Genomic DNA, 16,200 nt, shown 5'->3' with positions numbered 1-16,200 from the left:
GCACGTGAGAATGGGCCTTGTGAGCCCATTGTAGTTCAAATCTGTCGATTTGCCCCCCTCCTGCGCGTGCGATAATCATATCCGGAAATATTTTTATTTTTGATTACATTAAACTTTTCTTAAAATTAATTAAAGAAACCTTATCCGAATATGACCGTTTTTCCATTTCAAAATTCAAACTTCATTCTGTTTTGAAAAACCGATCAAATCTTATCACTAAAAAATCGGATGAGTTTCTTTAATTATACAGATTTATTATTTTAATTAATTCGGGTTAATTTCCTTAAACGGTCAGATCCTATTAGGGTTTCTGAGACTCTATACATACTGACACGACATTTTAATTAAAACACCCGAATGCTTTTCTCCTACTCTCCCTCTCTGAGTTCTCATAATTTTCGCCTGCCAGTTCTGCTCCTCAGATTACTAAGACGACCCTGTTGTATCCTGGGGGGCTTGCGCGTATCCCGCGAATAAGTCCTTAAGGTCAGTGCCATCACACGCCTCAGGGAATTTTGCTAACGTCTTTGTTCAGTGTTTCAGGTTCCAGGTTTATTCCACTTGCGCCCGCCGTTTCACGTTCTACAAACTCTTCCATACTTGGACTTTGTAGGTGACTTGGTTATTTTTCGTGAGGTTTTTTTGATCAAGTGGAAATAATCCAGACTTTCTTGGACCTTTACTAGCTCTGGACAAAAGGTTAGTTAATTAAGAGAAAACTCATATTTTTCTTTTCTAATAATATTTCCTGGTGGGTGAAGGAGAAGATTAGCAATCAGTTTGGGTTCCATCATATTGATAACTTGGATAAATACTTGGGTTTTTCTATGCAACATAAAAGAGTTTGTACGTCATTATATAAGGGTGTTTTAGAGAAAGTAAATAAGAGATTAAGTGGTTGGAAGGCTAGCCAAACGATTACCTTTGCTCAATATGCGATTACAACATTATATTTGTATACAATGCAAACAATTTTATTGTCCAGGGGCTATGTGACAATCTAGACAAGCACTATAGAAATTTCCCGTGGGAAGACAATTCAGAGCAAAGGAAAAAACATGTTGTGGCTTGGTAGGATATATGTAAACCGAAAGTGGACGGTGGACTCGATATACACAATGCTCGTCATATGAACTCATTATTCACAATGAATAATTGTTGGGTACTATACCTCAAATTACGGGTACAAGTTTTGAAGGCGAAATATAAGTGTGGGGATGTTATGATGCCTGAAGTCTCATCCAAGCCAGATGCTTTAAGTTTGTGGAGGGGCTTATGTTCGGTTTAGGACATAGTGCGTGAAAGAAAATATTATCTGGAAAGTTGGGGATGGATTTGAGGTTCGATTTCGGTCAAATTACTAACTCCATAATATTTCAGTAATTTTAAATGTTGCCATTCAGGATGTGCTTGTGGAGGAAATTTTGAAGACTATATCCTGTTATATCAATTTTAAGGGGGAATCCAACATATAAGGCATATTTTACTTGACATTGTCTGATGTTTTATTCTTGATCATGCCCCTCCAGTTTTGACCGAAGAAGTGGATATGTGTGCTTGGCTTGACTTCGCAAATGGATCGTTTAATACGTGGAGTGCTTATAATATCATTTGTAATCCACCAAACACTATTCTTCCGATCTTTGCAAGCATTTGGAAATTGCATGGCCTGGAATGACTCAAAACGCTATAGGGTCATTGATTACAAACATGTTTTGATTTAACAGGGGTATAACTACTATGCCTACTTGTCCTATGCGCATGGGGGGTAATGAGACCAGGTTACACATCTTGTGTGACTACACCTATGCAACAATTTTGCGGCATACTACTCTAAATGGAGATTACCCTTCCGACTTTTTCACATATGATGTACACCAATAGGTTGCTATAAACTTGGTTTGCATCTTCAATTGTAAATAATTAGGGTGTTGTTTTTGCTATCATGTTTGATACTCTTTGGCATAGGAGAAAAAGGTGGTATTTTAGAATGAAAAAGTATGTTATAACCAGATTGCCCATGAAATCAAAAGTCGAGTTTCGAAAATAGTTTGTTATTGTGGGGTTCGTAATTATCCTAATTTTTTTTTTACTCAAAAAGACAATCCTACTACCTTTTGGGAGGTGCCCCCCACTATGAATGTATAAATTGATTTGTGATAGGCTGTAAGCGATGGTGTCACATCTTATGGTGATGTGATTTGTAATAGTTTGGTGGGCTTGTTATTGGACTCTCTTGTAATTTGGGAAATTGTTTGATTGTCCAAGTCAAACTTTGTGTTATGTATGTTGGTTTGAGGATTGTACATAAATGAATATCGACGATACTATTCTTGTGAAGTTTGATTCGACCTTGATAGTTGATACTTTCGTTTTTAAACACATGCTTTGAGAAGTAAATCATGTTGTTGATATCTTAACTATATGTGAGAGAGAGCTTTGTCTAAAGGTGTTCATATATATTAGTCCCCTCCTCCCATGGATTCAAATTACTTTATTTGATGATGTTTCAAATGTATTTATTTAAAGAAGATTTTAATTTAGGTTTTTTACTCCCCATTGTAAAAAAAAAAAGTGAAACCTAAAATGTCTTCATTAATTATTAAAGTATTAATAATTTTTCATATATTTATTTGTTAAATTATTTTTATAATAATATTTATCTATAAATAATTATTGGAGAAAAATTGTAGAAAGAAGAAATAATTTATTTTTATATTATTTATTTAAAGATTTATAGAAAATCAGCTAAACATAGAAAATAACAGTCATAATAATCTGAGAAAATCAATATATCACGGCTTTTAATGAGGAAGGTAGAATCGAACTAAATGCTACTAGAGCTCGTAACGGAACATGACTACTAATTTAACCATGGTCCAGATCCAGCCCCCACTCAGTAACCGTGGTTAAAATTTAACCTGCTATAAAGCAATCCCTTGGGCGGTTTCATTTTCACCGTGCAAATCAAATACTCCTCGATATAAACCCCTTTCGCCCAAATTTGTAGGTTTTCTACAATTTCCTATGGCTTCTGCTGATGTAGAGTTCCGTTGCTTTGTCGGTGGTCTCGCTTGGGCCACTGACAGCGACGCTCTCGAGAAAGCTTTCTCTCTGTACGGCGACATCGTTGATTCGAAGGTCCGTTTGTTGCAGGCATCGCATCTGATCTGACACGATTCGGTTTCGGAATTTCACGATCCCGTTCTAATCTGTCATATCTGATCTATTTGCGTTACTTGATCTATGATACTTCTTCTGTTACTATATCATTCTTTTATTACTCACGCCAATAGGTACGTTCATCTTCGTCTTTTAACCAAAGGAGAAGATCGATCGGTTTCTATTCGGTTTTGAATTTGTTTTCCCTGCTGCTTTGCTTTGGATTTGATTGATGTGCGTGTTTTAATTTGCAGATTATCAACGATCGTGAGACTGGAAGATCCAGAGGTTTCGGATTTGTGACTTTCGCGTCTGAGCAGTCAATGAAAGATGCGATCGAAGGGATGAACGGCCAGAACCTTGACGGCCGTAACATCACCGTGAATGAAGCTCAGTCCCGCGGCAGTGGTGGCGGAAGCCGCGGTGGTGGTGGTGGCTACGGTGGTGGCGGTGGATATAGCCGTGGTGGTGGTGGATATGGTGGCGGCGGTGGATATGGTGGTGGCGGATACGGAGGACGTCGCGATGGTGGCTACAATCGTAATGGTGGTGGTTATGGCGGTGACAGAGACCGTGGATATGGTGACGGTGGTTCACGCTACTCTCGTGGTGGTGATGGTGGCGGTTATGAAGGAAGTTGGAGAAACTAGGGCTTAATGTGCTAGATTAGGGTTTATTACGTTGACAAATTTTAGATGTTCTGGTTTACTGCTCCCGTTCTCGGTTTTTACCTATGGTAGTATATAATAATCGGTTGAAGAAATCACAGTCAGAAAATAGTATTAAAAATATTTATATAATTTTATATGTTGGGCTTAGAAAATATTCTAAGCGCGTTACTCCTATAAACCTTCAGCCTAAGGTGAGGTTTAATGATGGCCATTTCCTATTGCTTTAGGAGAGCTATTTATCATGATCTCAATTAAGTCTTTATTTTTTAAGAACTAAAATAAATTTTTTTGTTTTTCGTAAAGAATGCTATATTGGTCACTTTTTCGCATAATATTGATCACAATTTTAGAGATAGAGCTGTCAGTTTTTCCGTTAAAATGTTTTTTACACTAACTATATAAGTTAATATAATTTTTTTTATATTAACAACTAATTATATTTTTTAATTGTGTCATATTATTATAAATATATTTATTTTTTACAGTGATATAATATAATTAAAAGATAGGTTGTTAGTGTAAAACAACTTTACACTGATAGTTAGTATATAGGTGATTACTTCTTATATTAATTCTATTTGTTTTTGTTGTTAAGATCTCGTTTTCTTTTTCATCGAAATCACGGAGATTATTAACATGAATGGACATATACACCTCAATTTTCAAATAAAACTGTATTTTAATGTATTAAAATATTTTGCTTGGTAAAAGTTAATTGAAATGCAAATTATTTATGATCACTTTGAAATCGTTGCGAAATTACTTTTTTCCATCAAATTTAAGTTGATTTTAACTTCTTTATTATTTAACTATGTATTATTTAGAAAGTGTATTTTATATCATATATGTACATATAATGTAAAAATATTGTATATTATATTAAGAAAATGGTTTTAGGATATTTATTATAAATGTTTTTTTATTGTTTCTTCATGTTTTTTTAAATGAGATTGCTATTATTAAATTATATTAATTAATTTTAAAAATAATGTAAAAAATATATACTTTCTAGTTTTTAGGTATTGGTGCCAAAATATCCACCTATTATACTACCCATTCATGGTTACCTATAATCAGATTTTCATTGTTGGTTGTTATTCTCATTTTAATTTTCAATACATATATTGTATAATTATACTTTCATATGTTTTAACAATATACGTTAATTGGTTTAAAAGAATATACGTGAATTGATGAATTATTAACTTATTTTCGATTGTAAAATTGATTTACTGATTTTAAAATAATTAAAATATAGATATATTTTGGCATGAAAAGTGTGAATGAGATATTCTCACGTGATATTTTTTGTGAAAATATTTTCTTGTGTTGTGTTATACAATTTTTTTATATTACGTTTTTAATGTATTCTTATTTTATTTTTTTTCAACTTTTAATATATTTTTATTTTAAGAAATGTTATTAATTTCAATGTAAATATTCAAAGAAAAATAAAATCATAGACCAGTAAAATTATATATATTGCAAATTACACGAGCCAAATCTTATAATTTTAATTAATTATCTTAAGAATTATCACTGATTATTTGTATTATAATTAATTAGATAAATATCAAACAACTGGATTAGTTTAGTTGCTTTATTTATTAAATATCTTATAATATAGTATTTATTAGTATAATGATGGAGATATGAATTAAAGACTAACTACTTTTATCTATAAAAATTATAATGACATCATGTTATAGTCCTGTGCTTCCTACTTCACTACTAGTTTTGTTATTCATAATTTTTCATATTTATTTTTTCTAATTTATGTCTAAAAGGTGTAAAAATTAATTCAGAATATATGCAAAACAAAGCTCTATTTTCACTAATTAAGGCATCACTTTTCTTTATTCTGGTGTATTATATTAAACTTCTTTTTGACATTGTTAAATTTCTAAATTATGTTTATTTATTAATTAGTTTGTAATTAAAGATTAATTATAAAACTGTTTGTATATCTACGTTGTTTCAGAATATTACCTAAATATCATGGCATTATAATGACTTTTGATAAGTTGTAACTTCAAGAATCTTTTAATACCTTACCATCCGTGACCCCACCATTTCACCTTAGCTCGGTTTGCCTTACACATGTTCAATTAAAAATGCTTTTGAAGAAATATTGGCAGAAAAAATACTCAACTAACTATTTGAAAATATCATTTTGTGTAATATTTCATATAACAACAATGAGTTGCAATATATAGGATAAAGGATAAAGTGTATCACATACCTTTCTTTGTTGGACTTTTCCTTTATCTTTCTACCAAACTTACTGAATTGTTGAACTATCAACTTGGGCCTTACAAAAATGCTATTCAGGTCCAAATTATCCATGTCTTGCAAAAAAATAAAAGTAATGAACAAAATGAGCCCAAAATTTCAATGGCCCAATTTTGAACCATAACCCATTTAAATTTAAAAATATTAAAAATTATGCTAAACAAAAAAAAAATCTCAGAAACCTGCTGAGCCCAAGATAAATGTCTGCTTTTGAGCCGAATGTGTAGAGCCCTAGAACAGTATACCCTGTGAATGTGATAGAGTGATAGTGTAACCAAACGCGGCTACTAATTCAACCACGGTCGAGGTCCAACCCAGATGCGGTAACCCTGGTTAAGAATTCACCAGCTATAAAATAATCCCTTGGGCATACGTCTTCACCGTGCAAATCTTATCCCTTTCTCTAAAATATCTGTCCCAAATTTCTAGGGTTTCTTCTGCTTCCAATGGCTGCTGCAGATGTTGAGTATCGGTGCTTCGTCGGTGGGCTTGCATGGGCCACCGATAGCGACGCCCTCGAGAAAGCCTTCTCTCAATACGGCGACGTCGTTGAATCGAAGGTCCGTTTGTTGCAGGCATCGCATCTGATCTGACACGATTTGGATTCGGATTTTCTCGATCCCGTTCTGATCTGTGATCTCTGATCTATTTGCGTTACTTGATCTATGATACTTCTTCTGTTACTATATGATTCTTTTATTACTCACGCCAATAGGTACGTTGATCTTCGTCTTTTAACAAAAGGAGAAGATCGATCGGTTACTATTCGGTTCCGGCTTTGTTTTTGTTCGCTTTTGCTTCAGATCTGACGGATCTAGTGTTTTTGTGTGCAGATTATCAACGATCGCGAGACCGGAAGGTCCAGAGGCTTTGGATTTGTGACTTTTTCCTCGGAGCAGGCCATGAAGGACGCGATCGAGGGGATGAACGGTCAGAACCTTGACGGCCGTAACATCACTGTCAACGAGGCTCAGTCTCGTGGCAGCGGTGGTGGCGGCAGCCGCGGTGGCGGTGGTTACGGTGGTGGCGGTGGATACAACCGCGGTGGTGGTGGATATGGTGGCGGCGGCGGATATGGTGGTGGTCGTCGTGAAGGTGGATACAACCGTAATGGTGGTGGTGGATATGGCGGCGGCGGCGGCGGCTATGGCGGTGGCAGAGACCGTGGTTATGGTGATGGTGGTTCACGCTACTCCCGCGGTGGTGATGGTGGTGCTGAGGGTAGCTGGTGATTGATGTCTTAGATTAGGGTTTATGGTTGTATCGAGTAATATTTAGACGGTGTGGTTTGGTTTAAAGTATCTGTCTTGGTTTCCTGTTCCCGGTTCAATGTCCCCTGTTCTCGTCTTTTACCTTCAAATCTGGTTGTGTATAATAATTGATTAAAAGATATGCTAGCCAGAAAATTAGAAATTAGAGTATCAAATTTCAACAGAATTTAAAGTTTTTGTGGCGGAATTACTCTATTTGCTCTCGAAATGTTTTTATTTATTTATTTGTTGAATGCAAGGTGTGAATCAGCCCTAAAGAAAAAACGATAAAGAACAGCTAGATAATTGAAATTGACAGCTACATTATATCTTCTTAGTATAAGACGAGATCAATAATTTTTGAAGGGGTGGATTGACAGTAGACGATTGGATCTGCAAATGATGAATTCTATGCAATACGAAAGTGACTTTTTTTCTCCCTCCGTTAAATTGGTGAGTTGGGACATATTGGAATCTTTTTAAGATTGAAAATATTGGACACAATTTTCAGAGGATTTGTTTTCACTTTTCAAGAACGACAGTGTTTTGGTTATTTTAATAATTTAATTAGGTTAAAATCGCATCACAGTCTGTGTTTTGGTTAGATTAATTGCAGGATCAATGAATCATATTTCCCTCTAAGTTGTTGATTAATATTGACTGGTAAGCTAAGAACCCGAATTTCGTTAACGACTGAATTAATGCAACCATGAATGTCAAATCCAAGCTTTCACACGAAACGTAATTTCAGAGCTTATGCGCAAAAGGTGGGACTCCCAACGTGCAAAAAGTTGACTCACCTCCACAATGAGAAAATATCTCACTTTTTCGCCAAGATGTGCAAAATGTGGACCACCTCCACGATTGGAAAATATCATTCTACCAAGATATTTTTGAGTGTCTACCAAATATTTTGCACAAGTTGCCGATATTTGTTGGTGTTCATATTTCGTATGGTAAGAGACTGATATTTTAATTTTATAATAATAATTAATTATAAATTTAATAATTAATAATTATGATAAACTTAAGTAAATATAATAATATTTAAAATTATTTATAATATTTACCGAAATTTTTTTTACCAACAATTGTTTAACGTGGATTTTTTTTAATATTTTTTTCTTAATTTTATCTTGCCTCATGTTTTCGAAAGATTTTATGAGAAATAATGAAAAATAACCTCTAACTTTTTTCTTCAAATTTAAGATAAATTTATTTTTATTTTTATTTTTTAAATTTAAAATTATTTTTTCAGTTTTATAATTTTAAAAATTTTATTTTAATTCTATATATCACTAATAATATATCTAAAAGTGATAAATTAAGATAATTATATAATATTAATTTAAATTTAAATTTAAAAGATGAAAAATAAATTAAAATTAAAAATATATTTAAATCTTATTTTTATTATTTCTTATGCAAACTTAAGGCCAAAAACGAAAAGACAAAAAAGATTTTTTTTTTCAGTCTAACTCCTGAGTTATAAATAGTCAAACGATTTTAACTATAACATAAGTTAAATCAATGGTTATAAATGTTCATGTGAAGTATATATTTTTTAAATATCGAATTTTAGAAAAAAATCTTATTTATTTCTTATTTTCAAAGTTTAAGATAATATTATTTTTGTGTCGATTATACCTAGTTTTTACTTATTTTTATAATTAATTTATATATTTATCATGAAAGTGAAAACGAAAAAATAATTGGTGCACCTATACTGTGGAGTAAAAATGAAAAAAATATAACATGAAACTGATAAAGAATAACTATTTTATCGAAAAAAATACATTTAAGAAGAAATAAATAAATAAATAACAGCTGTAAAATAAATATGTTGGATGATCCACCTTGTATTGTTTTTTAGAATAAACTATTTTTATAAATATTTAACACACTTTTAGGAGTAAAATAATCAAATTAAAAAAAAACCTAAATATGCTAAAAAAAGAAGAAAAAAAAAAGAAGAAAGAAAATAATTACAATATTTGTTATAGAAGCATATTTGCAAGAACCACATGAATGAACAGTGGCAGATACAAATATTTTTAATATTTTTCAACAATAAATATATATATATATATATATATATATATATATTTAATCATTCATACACTGTTATTGTAAAATTTTTTTTATAGTGACAACCAATCATATCTTTTAAATTATTTTATTTTATTATTATTTCATTAAATAAATAACTGACATAATACTATTAAAATATGATTCGTTATCATTGTAAATTTTTTTTTATGCTAGCAGTGTATAGGTGATTAACTCATATATATATATATATATATATATATATATATATATATATATATATATATATATATATATTTGAGGGATCCTTTTATTCTAGGAGTAAGTTTACCTAGACTTACCCCGTTCAATAACTTATGTTCTACATCAAATTTCAACGATCCAACTGTTCAATTTAAAGTTCTTAATGCATAGATCAAATATGCAAATTTATAGAAAATTTAAAAATCATTTGATACTTCATTTCATTAATTCAAATTGACGGATAATTATAAAATCGTTTTATACATTGATTTGAATTAATGATACGAAATATCAAATAATTTTTAAATTTTCTATAAATTTACGGATTTGATCTATGCATTAAGAACTTTAAATTGAACAGTTGGATCGTTGAAAATTTGATGTAGAACATGAGTTATAATTATCAAATGTATAAAACGATTTTATAATTATCCGTCAATTTGAATTAATAAAATGAAGTATCAAATGATTTTTAATTTTTTTTTATAAATTTACAGATTTGATTTATGCATTAAGAACTTTAAATTGAACGGTTGGATCGTTGAAATTTGATATAGAACATGAGTTATTGAACGGAGTAAGTCTAGGTAAACTTACTCCCGGAGCAAAAGGATCCCTTCCCCCACCCTCTCTCTCTATATATATATATTATAAAATACACAATTTTAAGAGGTGTATTTGTATAATTGTGTTACCGATAAATATAAAAGTTTGACTAGTCATAAACATTTGTCTCTTTTGATACTCATTTTCGAGTAGTCAGCATTTCTCAAAGAAAAATGAACACACATGGCTGGGATTTCAAACCCATGTTTGGGGGTACAGCCGTGGATTCAAACAAAAACATTTCATGTATGTTTGGACTTACATCTTCAGTCAATTAATCCATGTCTTTGTAGAAGCTACAAATTGAGTAATTTTTGCATGTGACAGGAAATTAAATACCAAAAATTGTGAGTTGAAAATGTGTATCCTAACACATCGTTCGCATGGTAGACCAACGAAGTTCTGCACTAAAATGCTTCTTATTGGTTGCAAAGGTTTGCCATGTGCTTTTTCATTGATCAGTATTTAAATCGCATTTGAGAAGTTCTAATCTAGCAAGCAACAATAAGAAGCATTATTTAGTACTTTCTTAGCAGCTTCTTGCTTTTTCATACTTTTAATTGGAAAAAAGATATCGATGCATCATGCGTGCTTCATTGAATCGTCAATACTATTCCTCTATACTTCATATCAGCACAAAGTGCAGCTGGCTTTATGCATTAAATTTCCAACAAACTTCTATTTAATTATAACAAATCTAAAACCAAATTAATTAAAACAATCGCTTAATAAATGTGCTACATTGAGTGCATGACTCAACTATTGTTCTAATTTAATTAGAAATTTCAAATTTTAGTCCTGAATATATAACTACAACAAATATTCAGAAAGATAGCGGTTAAATAGTCAGAAGCCATAGCATGTTATACTTGATTCAAGTATGATTAGATGTGACAAAGCATACATGAGTTCTTACAAAAAATAAAAATAGTTGTGTTGCACAATATATTTCAATGGAGCAATACAATCATATAAAAACTGCTCTTTATATTATATATAAATAAAAATAAAAATATAATAATGACCCAAGGTAAGAATTCATGACAAGTAATGCAGGTTGCAGTAGAAACAAGACCTGTGTCAATAACAATATACTCTTGCTGATGAAACAAGACCACCCTCATGACTCATAACAAAAGACTCTTATGCAGCAACTGGGTACCTATGAATGCAATCTTCCCATGGAGTGTTTGGTGAGGGTTTCACATGTGTGAGGGCCTTCCACACAGCACTGTTGCACTTGAAACCACTCCCAAACGCAATCTGCCAAACACGGTTTCCCCTCTTCATCTTGCCCTTTGCCTCTATGTAAGCCAGCTCATACCAAATGGAGCTAGAAGAAGTGTTCCCAGACCTATGCAGAGCCATTCTAGAAGCTTCCACGTCACTTGGCAGAAGCTTCAGGTTCCTCTCAACCTCACCAATCACTGCTTTGCTTCCAGCATGAATGCAGAAATGGTCAAAAACAACATTGAAGTTTGGCACATAATAAGCCTTCTTCTCAGAACCAAATAGCTTCTTGGCCAAGAAACTACAAAGGAAGAGGAGCTTCTCCCTCATGGGAAGCACAAAGGGACCCAAAGCAGTGATGTTAGCCTTAAGGGCTTCACCAGCAACTTCCATGAGATCCCTTGAAAGACACACGCCGAGTTTCCCAACAGCGTCTTGCACCTGATGAACACACTTGAACGACTTGTCATCTGCACCATTGTGAGTTCTCACAACATGAACAAGCTCGTACTTGGCTCGACGCCTTTCTGAAAATTTGTTTGAAAGAAGAATCGCTGCCCCACCTAGCCGGAACAAACAGTTTGGTATCAGCATGGCCCTGTTGTTCCCAAAGTAACAGTTCTGAGTAATGTTCTCTGTGCTAACCACCACCGCGTAAGTGTTTCCGTGAAGCTGAAGCAAGTCCTTTGCAAGATCAATGGCTGTAATACCCGCACTGCAACCCATGCCCCCCAAGTTGTAGGTCCTCACGTCATACCCCTTCTTGTACCTGACTACCTGTTACAAAATGAAGAAGAGAAACTTAATAACATGTCAAAAGTCAAATCACAAATGCTCAAGTCTTATGCATACAATTCCTCTTTATAGTACTCAATCGTCAATGTAAAACAATTTTACACAATTCTATCATAAATTATGGTGTACAGTAAGTTTGTTGCCTTTTAAAATGAGCGTATTTGGATAATCTACTTTAGAAATACTATTAAAAGAGTAAAATATGAAAGAAAATTAAAATAATTTTTTTCATAAACTAAAACTAACTTATCCATAAAGTAAAAATAAGACTTTTTAGAGAAGTTGATAGAAGAAAACTTTTACAAATTAGTTTATGCATAAATTATTTTTAACTTATGTAAAACTTGTTTTTTTTTTAATTTTCTTTTCTACAAGTGTTTATAGAAAATTTTGATGATCATCTTAAAAATCATACTAATAAGATTTTGAATTGAATATACTGATGGTGTATAATGCACATTATATAGTATGCACCAAGTGAGATGTTATATATCCAATAAAGTTTATCTTATAAATGATATCATTGAGATGTAAGTAGACATGCTAAAAAATATCTAACAGTACCTGTTGACGATCATAGCAGTGAGGGAAGGGGTGGGATTGAACAAGCTGCAATTCACAAAGACGATCTTAATGTCCTTTGGCTTGACATTGGTGTTGGCAAAAAGGTCATCGAGGGCACCGAACATAACCTGCTCTACCTCTTCTCTGGCAGCAGCAATGGAAGGGTTCGATGGAATGCTGTGCAATGCTTGTGGGAGATGAGTCTCTTCTCCAAGGCCAGAGCGTTCAAGAATCTTACGTTGAAACCCGAGAGAGGAACCGTTGAAGTACCCATTGAGGGTGGAGTGGAGCATGAATTTGGAGAATGGCACCTTGAGATGAGGTGGGGGTTTGTAACAGGCAAAGTCCACCAAGTAAACGGGTCTCGACCTTCTCATGATGTAGAAGGTGATTCCAAATACAATGGTGGTGCAGCAAATGATGACTCTGACAAGGTTGCATTGCAAGTGGAGCCACACCTGGTCCATGTCTTCTTGTTTCATGTGTGATGCTTGCTTCATGATGATGATGATGCCAATAAATGGAACCACGCACAGGGGAACCAGGTAGGTGATCAAGCGAGAGTAACCCGTTTTCACGTAAATGAGATTCATGGCGTTGGTCTCTTGAGAAAAAGTGTTTTGCATGTGTAAGGATTATGATATGATGCCTCAGAAGAACAGCCAATTTATAGGAGGTAACTCAACGTGATTGGCTTCAACTTTTCATTTTGAAACTGTCACAAGCTATATGAAGTGTAACTGTGTCATGTGTTGTGTTGTGTTGTGGCTGAGTTTACCTACTTTGATCATGGGACTCATGAATCAGCAACTGACTAGGACTTAGGGACCCCTAGTTTCAGAATAAGACAAACTTTTCCTGGTTCCTTCACATTGCATAGGAGAATAAACTTGAATATGTGCATGTATTTTCTCTCTTTTTCGTGACTTCTATGGTTGCAACTCGCAACAAATACCACCAAGACCAAACAAACAACAGGGTTGTCCACCTGAAGCATGTCGAGTATGGAGTTTTTATTGATCTTTATACAATGAAGCACCTTAATTTGAGCAACGATTATCCTTAGTCATTGAAGCAAGAAACTAATTAATTAATCATGAATCCAACAAAAAAAAAATATACAACCTTATGGCACATGATTAGCAATCATGAATCTAACAAAAGAACAAATATACAACCTTATAAGACACGTGAGAGTCCATCAACACTTCCAACGCAGCTATTTTTAATTTTAAAATTACCTTGATATTCAATTGAAAATTTTCCTATTTTATCTATTGGACGACAATAATCGTGCTAAGAGAATTTTTCAAATAAACGCGTCTTATGGCCTGTTTTTTATGTACCTTTCGAAGGCAAGGAGCGTCACAACATACACACTTCCCTATACTCCACTCCACAGGCCGTCCATAGGTTGCAGGATTCGGTGACTCGAAACTGACTTGGCCTTGCCAAAGTCGTTTCATCTCTAGAAGTCCGGCTCGCAAGGCATTTGAGTTTCGGACCACGCGTTGTTTTTCATATTTCAACTATATGTTAGTTGACATCGCTAAGATAATCAAATATGAAATATCATTGTCTGCTTTTATGCTTATTGTGTAGTTCATAATCATATTCTTGAAAAAGTACTTGGGTGAATTAAAAGAGAAAAATGTTTATAAACTACCATATTTCAATTGAGGCTAAGAAACAAAAGTGATTTGGACACTCCTTCTAGTTTTAATATTTTGATGTACTTAAATAATCTTATATCGCTTAGAAGTCGAGATATAGTCTACAAACACTCTTCTTTCACTTAAGAATCTTTTTAAGAACAAAATTGTGATGACCCAATGATGACCAAAATAGATAATATCTTAAATGTAATAACTTTCAACGATGTCAACAATTCCACGATTGAAATATTGGCCCTAGAAGGAGCGCCTAGGTTAGTGTAGCTCTTTAGCCTCAACTGGGACACCTGTTCCTACAAGTGTTTGTAATAGGTCAGTTGCCCTACCTAAACCAATCTAGTCCTTAGGTTCCTTAGCTAGTGGACTTATGGTTCAAACAATTCCCAAGGGTGAGTCTTATGTTTAAATTTGTGGATATTAGGGTATCACATAATAGTCTTGTTAGGGTTATATTTTTTACTTGTTTGAGGGGGAATATATTTATCAAGAGGAGAGTTATATCTTATTGTTTATTTGTTAGATTATTGAGGTATTTACACACAACTTTTCATATTAGTAAGATATTGTTCATTTTAGGCTTTTACCTTCATAGTTTTACTTTTAGTCATCAGACAAAAAGTCTTTGATCAACGAGATATGTGTGTGATTTATAAATTTTTTTTTAACAAATTGAGACCTTGTTTGTATCATAACAAATAACAAATTTCCTCTCAAACAAATGACCTAACATCCTATTTAACAGAATCTATCTTTGTATTTTTTTTCCTGATATCATTGTTAGATTTATATTTTATACTTGTTTGAGAGATGATATATTTATTAAGAAGAGAATTATATTTTTTTTTGTCTGGTTATTGAGTTATTTACACAAAACTCTCTAAATTGATAAAATATTGCTCACTTTGAGGTTTTACTCTCATGGTTTTGCTGTTGACTAATGGAATATGTGTGTTTTGTAAACTCTTGTTTCTCCTTTTTGTTAATGATGGGAGACCTTGTTTATATCATCAAATCCTTAATTATAAATGTCCATAGTAGGCTAGTCATTTTATCTAAACCAATCTAGTCCTTAGGCTCCATTGTTGGAAAGGCTCAACTTCAAAACCTATGTGGAACTTCCACCTCATACAACTCCTCCAGAGATGGAGGTAGGTTAATTCAAGTTTGTGCAATTAAGGTGATTGTACACATTCTTATTTGATACTAAACCTTTTAGATATAATATTTTTATTAAATTAAATGTCTTTTATCTTGATTCCTTCTATCAAATTAGACATTCATAATATATTTATATTCTCTAAATGATGAGAATGAAACAATAATAATATACCTTAAAATGAATAGACGTAGATTAAACATCCACATTTAGTTCGTCAGACTATATCTATAATTTAATCTATAATCAGATCACATGTCATTAATTTTTTTAGCATAAGCATCATAACTCATATATATAGATTGTTAGACAGCTGTGGGCAGCTGTGGCGGGCGGCCAGCACCGAAAACACTTTCGGTGATTTTTGATTTTTAAATCAAAAGCGGGTCCCACATAATAATAAAATAATATTAAAAGTTTAGGAGAAATTACGAAAATGCCATTGGGACTTTCCTATAAATAGGGAAGCTGAAAACCATAATTTTCATCCCAAATCTTCTTCTCTTCTC

At 33.0% G+C, this 16,200-nt stretch overlaps 3 protein-coding genes across 3 annotated transcripts; 2 read left to right on the top strand and 1 right to left on the bottom strand.

The window, feature by feature from the left end:
- Window positions 1-2,938: 2,938 nt before the first annotated feature.
- Window positions 2,939-4,095, top strand: LOC145950215 (glycine-rich RNA-binding protein GRP1A). Its single transcript, XM_083061262.1, has 2 exons — window positions 2,939-3,141; window positions 3,417-4,095. The coding sequence occupies exons 1-2, from the start codon at window positions 3,028-3,030 to the stop codon at window positions 3,810-3,812; spliced, it is 510 nt and encodes a 169-aa protein (XP_082917388.1). The 5' UTR covers window positions 2,939-3,027; the 3' UTR covers window positions 3,813-4,095.
- A 2,398-nt stretch (window positions 4,096-6,493) lies between these two features.
- Window positions 6,494-7,583, top strand: LOC109800369 (glycine-rich RNA-binding protein GRP1A). Its single transcript, XM_029271894.2, has 2 exons — window positions 6,494-6,685; window positions 6,959-7,583. The coding sequence occupies exons 1-2, from the start codon at window positions 6,572-6,574 to the stop codon at window positions 7,355-7,357; spliced, it is 513 nt and encodes a 170-aa protein (XP_029127727.2). The 5' UTR covers window positions 6,494-6,571; the 3' UTR covers window positions 7,358-7,583.
- A 3,539-nt stretch (window positions 7,584-11,122) lies between these two features.
- LOC109800370 (3-ketoacyl-CoA synthase 4) lies at window positions 11,123-14,024 on the bottom strand. The gene is made up of 2 exons (XM_020361157.3): window positions 12,863-14,024; window positions 11,123-12,272 (listed from the first exon to the last, which is right to left on the bottom strand). The coding sequence occupies exons 1-2, from the start codon at window positions 13,486-13,488 to the stop codon at window positions 11,417-11,419; spliced, it is 1,482 nt and encodes a 493-aa protein (XP_020216746.1). The 5' UTR covers window positions 13,489-14,024; the 3' UTR covers window positions 11,123-11,416.
- Between the last annotated feature and the right edge of the window lie 2,176 nt (window positions 14,025-16,200).

The sequence above is a fragment of the Cajanus cajan genome, chromosome 8 (genome assembly GCF_000230855.2).
Source record: "Cajanus cajan strain Asha chromosome 8, NIPB_CcT2T_4, whole genome shotgun sequence".
Lineage (NCBI taxonomy): Eukaryota > Viridiplantae > Streptophyta > Magnoliopsida > Fabales > Fabaceae > Cajanus > Cajanus cajan.
This window is presented reverse-complemented; position numbering and strand designations above follow the sequence as displayed.